The sequence below is a fragment of the Centruroides vittatus genome, unplaced genomic scaffold, assembly GCF_030686945.1.
Source record: "Centruroides vittatus isolate TY-2023 unplaced genomic scaffold, ASM3068694v2 contig_364, whole genome shotgun sequence".
Taxonomy (NCBI): domain Eukaryota; kingdom Metazoa; phylum Arthropoda; class Arachnida; order Scorpiones; family Buthidae; genus Centruroides; species Centruroides vittatus.
Window position 1 is genome coordinate 4,878,587 of NW_027122188.1, and position 12,140 is coordinate 4,890,726.

General features: G+C 27.9%; 1 protein-coding gene across 1 annotated transcript in view; it reads right to left on the bottom strand.

Moving 5' to 3' along the window:
* The window catches only part of LOC136975141 (multidrug resistance-associated protein 1-like), a 76,091-nt gene that overhangs the window by 44,441 nt on the left and 19,510 nt on the right, over positions 1-12,140 (bottom strand). The window contains 5 exon segments of the mRNA XM_067270162.1: positions 2,530-2,676; positions 7,611-7,748; positions 8,166-8,206; positions 8,209-8,230; positions 8,690-8,944. Coding sequence (XP_067126263.1) covers positions 2,530-2,676; positions 7,611-7,748; positions 8,166-8,206; positions 8,209-8,230; positions 8,690-8,944 — 603 coding nt within the window.

A 12,140-nucleotide genomic window follows, 5' to 3' on the forward strand; every position in this document is an offset into this window, starting at 1 on the left:
TTGATTAAATCTCTAACTGTATATCTAATAAAACCTAAATTAAATTTTTTATACTTTCTGAAATTTTTGTAAAAACCAATTTTTACTTATTTTTAAAACATATATTCTAAATTACATTAATTAATGATATTTATGGCCATAGATGATCTGGCTTAGTCTAATAAATAAATCCAATGGTGACTCAATATAATGCAAACCATGGAGTCTAAAATATTTGATCATGTTATAAGAAAGAACACTTACTGCATATATGGTACAAAAAACCATGTCAAGTGAGGGTCATCATTTACCAATTTAGCATTTACTTAATCTACTCAGATATCCTCTACCATCCATTTTGTTTCAGCTTTTTCTGTAACTAGACATCCAAGGATTAAGTACAAATTATAAGCTATAAAAATATTGCAAATTGAGCCAATTGATTTTGAACTGTGCTGTTAACTGCCAATTTAATCCAATAGCTCGCTATATGATGAAATAAAAGCAGTACTGGTGCTCCTCACTTAACAACCAAATTCTGTTCCTACAACTAGGTCATTAAGCAAATTGGTCAATTTATTCATTCTTGATAAAGAAATGGTCTGTAGAAAACTCTAACTTGATAACTTTGCTTTAATTTTCATTTCTTACATATTACAGAATATAAAATACAATTGGCAAAAATTGTTAAAATGCTGTACCAAAAAACTAAAGTTTATTTGTTTAAACCAAGTCTTTCAGACCAATATTTTAGTCATCAAATCCTTCAATATATGGTAATAGTTCCAAGTCATCAGTGTCATCTTTGACATTATCAGCACAGTAATCAGAAGCTGTAGAGAGCCTGGTTAAGGGAGATGACTGCAAACAAATGGAAGCACTTGTAGGGATAGAAGTCCTGAGTATAGCTTTCAAGAAGAATCTCATTAGTGTAATCTACTTTGTAAGTTTCCTTTTTTCTTCATAAATTTTATGATAGCATCATTCACTTGCCATTTTACTTTCATTTATTATTCAACACTCAAATCTATACTTTCTAGTTCTAATATAACCATATTCATTTTCAAGAACACACCAGCTAACCCCTTTACAGTAAACTTCTCTTGCACTTCTATTCTTTCATTCTTTTTCTTTCTTATTTGTCTTCCAAGTGCTGTTACACTGCTACATCCTTCCTTTGATTCTTGGTTTTTCCTCCAGGTGAAGTCATGCTATTTCTTTTTGCTGACATTTTGTAACTATGGGGTGCAGAATAAAATATAAATATAATATAAAATATAAATAAAATATGTAGTTTCAAAGATTGTGAATGTTTCATATAGTAAATACTCACTGACTGCAGGAATGAAACTAATATTGAGAAAGGGAATTCCCTGAAATGGAAAGCTGGTCATTAATCTGAGCAGTCATTAAGTGAGGGGTGGCTGTAGATTCTAAAGAGTCTGAACAATAAACTGAGGTCCACAGACTATAAGCATTGTCTGTGTTTTGTGTTCTATCAAAGCAATAGAAAGTGCTTTGAAACTGAAATGCCCTCTAGGTACAAATTGAATTCAAGTTCTGAGGTGTTACTGTAAATGTTTTCTGAACTTTAATTTCTCAAAAACTGTTAATCAAAATTATTGAAGTTATACATAACAGAGTTCAAGTTATATTGTTAATACATTTTATGATTGTTATCAAAATTAGTTTGTGCATATGAAAGTGTAATCATATCTACTTTTTGCTTAGTTTGAGCATATCTTGAGTTGTAATATGTTGAATTCAAAATGCTAAAGAAATAGTTTGAAATGCTGAGAGATACATCTGCAAAATTTTAAAAAATTCAGAATATTTATACAGGATTATAGGACTGAAAGCAGTGTGTTATTTTTTCAATAAAACTACCAGCATGTTTAAGCATTTATCACAGTATGTTGCAAGCTTGTTAATCCTGATCTCAAAAACTAAAATTCCTGTTGTTGTTATTGTTGTTATAAGCTTTTTCTCCATCCTCAATAGCAAAATAGAAATTGTGTAGATGTTCCTTCAAATGTGCAAAAACATGAAATTCAGAAGAAAGAGATCCAGGCTGTATGGGGATGACAAAGAACCTCCCATCCACTCATTACAGTTTTCATCACTCACATTTTCTCATCCACTTGCAATCTGACACGACTCTAACATACTTTAATGAGACATGATATAGTTCCTATACACCTTGAGCTGATATTAGATTTCAGCAGATAAAACCTTTTCATCCCACAAAAATTTAGTAATTATTCTATAACAATAACAATATATATTATTATAAAACAATAACATAATAAATTTTTAAAACATGAACATAACATTATATATATATGAATGTCTGTGTTTTTCAACAAAATAAGGAAAGTGGTTGAAAAATTGAAAAACCAAAGCATTGGACAGGGAAAAATGAATAAAATTAGAGAGGATCTTCATCCAGCAATGGATTGACAATGGTTAATTATGACAATGATTATATATATGTTTATGTTTTAAAAATTTATTAACCAGATCCATTTTACTGAAAATTTTATTTCTTACCTTAATAAGACGAGATAATAAATCAGGAAGTAAACCCATGGGAAGTCGCAGAATATTAAACAGATTAAGAGATACAAAAACTATTTTTGTATCAAGAATATGATTTTTATCCATCAAAACATAAGTACCAAAACAAGCAATTGATATCTATAAAATAAAAAAATATTTCATATAATAATTTCAATGATATCTATGCAACAAATATTAAATAAAAATGAATTCATATTCAAAATTTTCTTATAATAAATGATGTGTTCATAATTTGTATATTTATATTAAAACAAAATTTGTTCAAAGATTCAAAAATAAAAAAAGTCACAAAGTCACAAAAAGACAAATACAGTAGAGCATCGATTATCCAACTTATCGGTTAACCAACCGTGTTCTAGTCGGCAAATTCAAATGTCTGCTAGTGATGTGGCGCTACAATATTTGGTTATGTCTTGGCTACTTTAATATTATTTTTGTTAAATTTTTGCATGTTTTAGCTGGCAGCACTGGCTCGACCATGAAAGGGAGGCTAGTATTTAAACCAGGCCTAATACACTATACTAATAATGTATTTTTTCATACTTTTTGGTTATCCGACTTTTCAGTTATCCAACCAACCCCAGTCCCCAATTAAGTCGGATAATTGTTGCTCTACTGCAGGGATGGGCAACCTTTTTCTATGTAAGGGCCGCATTTTAAGACTTTTGAACTGATGCGGGCCGCATACAAGAGAAAGAGGAAAAAAAATGTTGGTAAATCAGAATTATTTATTCATATATAATTATAAATTAGATTAGGTATACTTAATTTAGCTTCTGGAACTGATGTAAACGTAATATATTGGAAATATTTGGTTAAATATTCGTCACTGCTAGTTTTAAATTAGTTTCCATATGTCTGTTAGCCGGTTTCTTGTTTTAATTTTTACTAAATTCATTGCGGGAAAAAGTATTCACATACATAAGTTGTAAAAATAACGTTTGAATTTTTGCTAAATTCATTGCGGGAAAAAGTATTCACATACATAAGTTGTAAAAATAACGTTTGAATTTTTGCTACATACTTCCTTAAGCTGGGAAATTGATATATTTATTCACATTTTATGCGTCGCGGGCCGCAAAATATATGAATGCGGGCCGCATGCGGCCCGGGGGCCGCAGGTTGCCCATCCCTGCTCTACTGTAATATAAATTTTAATTCATATTTTCAAAGTACAGTAAAACCTTTAAATCTCAAATTTGAGGAAACCAAAAAGTGCCAGTTTGAATTAGGGAGAGTTCTACATATGGTGGTATATGATAAATAGAAAAATTTTTATTCAGACACTAAGTACAAAGCAGTAGAATAAGGACTGTCATTCTCTAATATACGAGGGGAGTCTGATATTAAAGATACAAGCCAAAATTACACTAACATTTATAATTAAAAAAAATATTTTATACATTCCACAAAAACTACACACTTTTGTTTATTTCTTGACATACTTGCTGTAAACGTTGAGACATTTATCCCAGCATGGCACTACTTTAAATATCCCTTCATGGTATTGTTGCTTGTCAAGTTGCTTGAAGTAGTCCAGAACAGTATCCTCCAATTCGTCCTAATCCTCAAAGTGTTTCCCCACCAAAAATTTTTTTAAAGGTCCAAATAAATGAAAATCCAAGAGGGCTAAATTTGAACTATATTCCACAAATCAAATCAAACCAAACTATGGTTGGCACAGCAGAATTGGGAGGTCCTGTAACATCCTCCTAATAGTCCAAATTTAGCCCACCATCGGATTTTCATTTATTCGGACCTTTAAAGAAAATTTTTGGTGGGGAAATGCTTTTCAGATCAGGAGGAATTGGAAGATTACTGTTCTGGACTTCAAGCAACTTGACAAGCAACAGTACCATGAAGGGATGTTTAAAGTAGTGTCACGGTGGGATAAATGTCTCATTGTTTACGGAGAGTATGTTGAGAAATAAACAAAAGTATGTAGTTTTTGTGGAATGTATTAAATATTTTCTTTAATTATAAATGTTAGTGTAATTTTGGTCTGTACCTTTAATATCAGACTCCCCACATAGTTAAGTTGAAATACAGACTTTTTTGCATAATTTGTTTGAATTAATCAATCAATATGATATTTAGTTTGCAACATTAAAAAATAAAGTTAAAAAAATTATGTAAAATTTTGTCTGTCTACTCTAAATAATTCAAAAGTTTTTTTAAAAAATTACATTGGCATATAATTGTGCCACCACATTGTATTTATTTGAATCATTATTATAACAATATTCGAGACTAATAATTTAAATAAATATCATGAATTTAGGTATATCATAAAATTACCTCTATACTATATTACTATATTTACCAGTAAAAAATGAATAAAAACCTCATACGAAGAAGTTTTTATTCATTTTTTACTGCTTCAAAAACCTAGGTTGTCCTATATGCACGCAAAAGATTCTTTGCATTTTTGCAATAATTTTTGTGAACTGTGCATGTAAATGTGAAGTTCATGCTGCCATTATAGCAGAATGCTATCAAGGTCAAAGTTAATGTTGCTTTCAAAGAGATGGTCTGAAAATAGCTGGTCACTTAGCAATGATTATAAATGTAGTCAATTCCTATTTGTTAAATACGTATTTTTAATAAATATTTGCACATTTTAAATCATTAAAAATAAACTTTTTCCAGTCATGCACATTACAATCTTTTGGTTTTGCTACATGGGCATCAGGTGCGTGGAAAAGTATTCCTCAAGAGCTGATAGCAAAGTCACTCAGTCAATACTGCATTTCAAATTCACTCGACAGATCAAAGGATGATGCTTTGTGGAGTGAGAGTGAAAAAGAGGAAAGTTCTAATAAAGCTTCGAAGGGTGAGTCCGAGTAGACAGACAAAAGATGATAGCATCAAGAACACGTGGTTGTTTGCCTTAATACATGCATTTGATAATGTTTTATTTGTAAACAAATACACACCAACAAAACCCGATAATATAAGTAACAACACACCCAACAGCCGTAAGTGAACGGGTTAAATTTAGTTATTTTAGTTGTTGGTTTGCGCAAGAGATGGTGCTACTAAATTTAACCCATTCACTTATGGCTGTTGGATGTATTCTTAGTTTTATTTGTAATTAAACGAAATAAAATTAGAATTGTATTAATAAATCTAATTTTCTTTATTTTGATCTTTAAAGTCACATCTCATCCAATATGCAAAAATCGGTAAATATGGTAAATTTATTCAAAAATCAAATTTTGCATAATATATATCAAATTTTAATAGAAATTCCTTCCAGGTCTGGTGAGTTTCAACTAAACTAGCAACCTGCTCATAAAGAAAGGATGCACTACCTGGTAAAAGCTTGATAAACAAGTGACATAGTCCATTTAAAATGAATGGGCTATTATGTCATTAGATTACTTATCCAGCTGTATTAAAGATGCTTTACCAGGCAACATGCCAAAAATATTCACAAAACTTAATGGGTTGATAAGCTCCTGAGTTTAATTAGTTCAACTTGAGGAGGGATAACATTGAGATATATGAAATTATGTTTGACTTAGAAGTAGTAGAAAAATGTTACATTATATAGGGTGTTTGTCAAGACTAGTAATCCAATTTGACTTAAGAAAGAATTCAAGAGAAAATAAGATTAGAGGTTTTACTGTAACTTCAAAGCATTTCAATAAATCATATTTTATTATTTTCCAATATTGAAAAGGGTGTTCCTTAACATACACAATACACAACTTATGTAAACTTGGACTTACAGGAAAACTTCTAATAAGAACAGATTAATAAAATCACCACATAAATAATTAAAATCTATAATTCATTATAATTAAATTCATTTATAAGTGTAATAATGTCTTAGTTATTTTTTATTTTGACCGTAATTACAATTTTTCTTAATCATACTTCATGTCAAACTTATGCTAATGATCATGTCAAATATATGTATCACCAAAAAGTTTTGTACTTGTGTAAATTTAAACTTATACAGTGCAAACTGACATAAGTTGGAGAACTGTATTTCATATTTTTAATAATGTAAAAAGTTCTTTTTGCCACAATATTTTTCATTTAAGATTTTGTTTTTTTTTTATTCAGCATTAAAACAAGATTTTACATCTATAACTATTGCAATATGTTTTTTTAGAAAATTTAAAATAAAAGTAACTATGTGCATATACATCATCATCTACTTAACATAACTTCATTTTAAAAATAATCATTATTAGAAATATATGAGAAATTTTTATAATAAAATGACTAAATAGCAAAAATAATCAAAATTCATACAAGTCTAGAAAATAAATCACAAATAAATCACAATATATTCATTTAAATTAATACTAATAAGAAAATTCATTATCAGAAATAAATTTATGAATGAACAAATACAATAAATAGTGAGTTTATCATATATTTTTAATTTTGGATAGTGTAATAACAAATAATTTTGAATAATATAGTTCCCAAATTGAAAATTTATGTAAAAATAGAGTATTACATAAACTTATCATATTTTTCGTTTTATAAGATATACCATTGAATTAAACACATCACATTTTTCATGTTGAGTTTTTAGAGAAAAAAAATATTCTTTACAGTATAAGATGCATTCAACTTACAGGATGCATCCTAATTTTCTGATAAATTTTAAATACAAAATAGTGGATCTTATAAGTGAAAACTATGGTAATGTTACAGTATTACAGTAGCTACAAAATTTAGAAGTATAGAAATTTAAAAATTGTAAAATACAATGTTATATGTGAAAAACTTTAAAAAGTAAGTCAACATAGTCACTTACAAAGCATGCCAAAAAACTTACAATTATTTTTCTGTTGAAGATGCATTAAGAATATTTTTATGTTGAAAATGTAATCTGAGATCTTATACATAAGAAATAAAAATGTACTGATATATGATTCATCCAATGGACTGATTATGTTAATTAGATTATAATAATTAGATAATTTTTTTAGAGTAAGTTATATAATATTTATAAATATGACAAATGATATTACATAAGACAAGTCAAATATACAAAAATAAAAAAAATGCATATATATAATTCTTACTAAAGTAGGAGCTAAATTCCATAAAAATGAAAATGTTGAATCAATATAATAATATTTTCTTAAAAATGATATTTCTCTTTTACGTATATCATCCACTTTTTTCATAAAAGGCAATTCCCAAGCATACAGTTTCAAAATCTGAAAAAAATTATTTTAATTTTAAATCTTATAACGTATATAAAATTTGTCTCTACATAAAAAAAAAACTATATTTAATGGAACATATATTCATTTAATTAATATTTTCTTACTATGTGAGAAGGAGCAAATTGTTTTTGCTAAGAACAAGATTCCTACTTTTCAATTCAAATTTTCCATATCTGATTTAAATACTTTGAAGAAACTTTTGACATTGCCAAAAAATTTCTTCAAAATGCAAACATTAAATAACAAAATTTTTTATATTATTTTATTTTAAACAATTTAACTAAATATTTATAAATTATAATTGTTAATGATAATTTTTCAGAATAAGATTAAATTATTTTTACTATGAAAATTATATTATAATTCAAATAAAAATATGACTTTATAAAATTCTAATTTTTGCACTACCTTCATGCCACATAAAATTTCATTCATAACTCTAATTCTATATCTTTCAACTCCATTTGTTTTTGCTAAAATAAAAAAATACATATTAAATGTTTTTATTTTAAATTTTCAATAAAATATAGTACAGACAGTCCTCAAGTTATGTAAAAAGAATGGTCCATAACTTATTACATAAGTCAAAATGTTACATATATAAGATTTTCCAATTGTAACTTAGCTTAGTCTGCCTTAGAGCCTACCTTTAAATAACCTGTCTTTATTGCAAACACAGAAATAACTAAACTATACAAACAATGTTAAACTGGGAAGATGCAAAGCAGCCTACCTTGTCTGGCTGTGCAAAACTGTGTATAACTTACTTTGCTTGCTTTGCATAAGCACTATCCATAAATTCTGTGTGTGCCAGAGATTTTTTTACATAAGTAAGATTTATGTAAGTAGAGGTCTGTCTGTATAATAATAATAAATAAATAATAATATGAAAATTAGTTTGCTATTTTTAAAATATATAATAATAAATATACCTGAAATATATCACAAACTTTTGCTAAAACAACAGTAATTGGAGCTAAGATTATTATCACAATTAGTCCTGCTAAAGTAGCAATTCCAAGATATTGCCAAACAAAATATATGCCAATTGCCAATGTTAAAGGGACAGACCATAACTGACTAAAGTACATAGTAAACTCAAATAATTCAATGGCATCAACTGACATCATATTGACAATATCACCAGCTGGATATTCTTTCCTAGAAACTGGGCTAAGATGAAATACCTGAAATATTCATCAAGAAATAAAAATTAACATTAATCACAAGAAATATTTACATAAATATTTTACATACATATGTATTGTGTGAAAAATTTTTAACTTGTAAATATTTATTTCATTACATATATTATATATCAGGGATGGGCAAGCAAGAGTTCAGTGGGAGCCGAAATGTAGGTTTTGCAAAATGCATGGGAGCTGCAGATCTGTACTATAGTGGCAGATAGTATGGTAAGGTGTGCAATTTTATTATATAATATAAATATAATATAAAACAAATATTAAATTTTTTTAATAGACATATTTTCACAAAATTGTAAAAATAATAATAAAAAACAGAAATTAACACTTTCGGCAAGAGCCGCATTTGCCCATGCCTGTTATATATTATTTAAATCCAAGAAATTTATAATTAAATTAGAGAACCAAATCATCATAAAATTTTTTCATCATCATTATAACAATCATTTTTACTCAAAGTCCTCTACTCTGAACAATTAAAAACATTTCTTTCATTTATATCATATTCAAATATATTCTATAATTAATACATTGAATAAAGATATTTAAATAAAAAAATATATTGAAATTAACTTAAATTTAAAGATTGTAATGTACCAGGGTTACACAAGGGTTAAGGTTCAATTTAAATACCAGGTCTGGACTTTATGGGAACAAAATATAATCCAAAACACTTATAAGTACAAATCCACAATAAATATTTATTAAATTGATCAGCAGTATATAAACAACAACAACAACAATTAATTATAACAAGAATTAGAGTATATATTTCAATTATTCAAAAAGTCAACAAAATAAACAATTAAAGGAGCTCTGATTATATATATCAAATTAAATCAGATCAAATCAAGTCAAAAATCAATTCAAATCTACACTAAAAAAAGAATACTCAAAGTATACATTTCCTATGCCAGTCACTTATTAAGAATGCTAGAGAAGTTTCTATGACAGTTGCTGTCAGGAGCTACACCACACTGCTGGAAGGATGTATCATCTTTTATCTGGTTCTTGGTGTAGCTCTGCACTGCCCTATTTACGTGTGCGTTTTAATGTCTTACTAATTTCCTATTCTTTAAATCTTCAAAGATAAAAAATGTATATGAGAAACTTTCTGTACAAGAATGATTAATGCTTGAGAATCAGTTTTGCAATATGAGTGGTTTCATTTTTATCAAGTTCTTCAAACAACTTACAGCAACAAACATATTCATGAGATATCATCAAATTGTATTCATTTAATCAGGCTGGAATTGTAAAATGGAATCACATGATTTTTGCATGATTCAGATCTACATTGCTTATTGGAGGAGACATAACCATAGCCTGAAGATGCCCTTTAAAAATGGATGAAGATGTTTGCTTTTTAAGTGAGTGTTTATATTACTGGTTGTTTGGTTATTGAGTTTGGAGTTTTATCAATATTAATCATTAAACTGTTGCCTTTTGTGAAGTAAACAGTTCAGAGTAAGCTTCTAAACAAAGAATACAATCTCACATTAGCAATAATATGTTAAATTTTACAACTGTTATAATTAAATCACATATCTATGTTAAGTAATGACTGCTGTTAAAAATATGCAAAAACTGGCTATTCAACCCAATATAACCTTTAATTACTAATCATGGTACCTGAGAAGTGTGTGGAAGCAACAAAGTCTAAGAGGAAGCTTATAATATTGATGATTGAAATAAAAAAACGAAATTATTGCAAAGCATGAAAGTAGTATACATGTGGGTGATATGACAGCCATGTTTAAGATGCTGAAGTCAATGATGTATGACCAATAAATGCAATTTTCATTTTATTATATAATGTTTACATATTTTATTTATTGTTTCTATGTTCTAATTTTTTATTGGGATGTTTAAAGCAAATTTAAGGCAAAAATAAAGGCAAAATTTAAGGCAAAAATAACATAATTATTTTTGCCTTAAATTATATGTATTTGCTATTCTAAGTTTATTGAAATGGGTATTGTTTAGGGTTTGGTAATGAATTAATTCACTTTCTGTTATTTCTAATGAGAAAAATTGATTTGGACTTCAAATAACTCCAAGTTTGAATGGCCTCTTGGGATTAATTAAATTCGAAGTATAAAGAACCACTGTACCACATTTATCTGAATATAAAGTGCACTTTTTTTAAATCAACTTTTGCACTATAAAAATGCTATGTGCCTTATATTTGGGAATTTTTCCACAACTTTTTTTGGAGATGTGACACTGTGCTTAGACATTTCTGTCCTCTGTTAGTTCAAATATTCTATCACCAACCTCCAGAGAAGAATTTTTGAGCCATTACTTCTTAATTACCAAAATTTAACTGAATATGTTGTCAAATAATTTTTGATCAACATTAAGAAGTGCACTGAAAGCCAAAAATACTTGCTTAAGTTCAATTTTATCACAAGTTGAGTATTGAGCTATACCTGCACAAAGAAACAGTAGGCAGAGCACCTTTGAGTCACTTGCCTTTAATCAATTTTAGCATAAACAATACAACATAGAATTAAAGAAGCTACCTTGTATTCAGATAAATACAGTATAAAATATTTTTTTTTATTGTATTTTACGATTTAACACAGAGGTTTGACTGATTTCATCAAAATAAATATGTTTTCCTAAATAATTCCTAAATAATAAATCCTATTATACTTTACAATATTGCATTTAATAACAAGAATCATTAAATAATTTATCCAAAAATATGTTTATCATTTAATGAGCAATATCTAACTGATAGGCCATACCAGTTGGAGTGTGCTGTTCAAATATATTCCATAATACAAAATAAAACATAATAAAAGATATTTTTAAATTTTAGTAATTTTAGTATATGTTAATCTCATATCTATTCTCAACAATTAACTTGTAATCACATGCAAGTTTTTCTTCACACAAGGCACACATAAGGTGATAATTTCCTGCTGATTTTTCACATGTAATTATGCTGCATGCAACTTTTGCTCAAATTTGTCAAATATGAAAATCCCGTAATGTCTTATCTGTATGTTGTTTAGTTTATCAGATATTGTTTTGTTTACAGAATAATATCCTTGATCAGGCTCCTATAGAGCCCCCTTCAAACTTTGCAATAGCTGCAGGGGGTTAATGTGAAACAAGTTCAGCTAGAAATAAATAATGAGAAGGCTGAGGCTTTTCTCAGAAGTCCAAA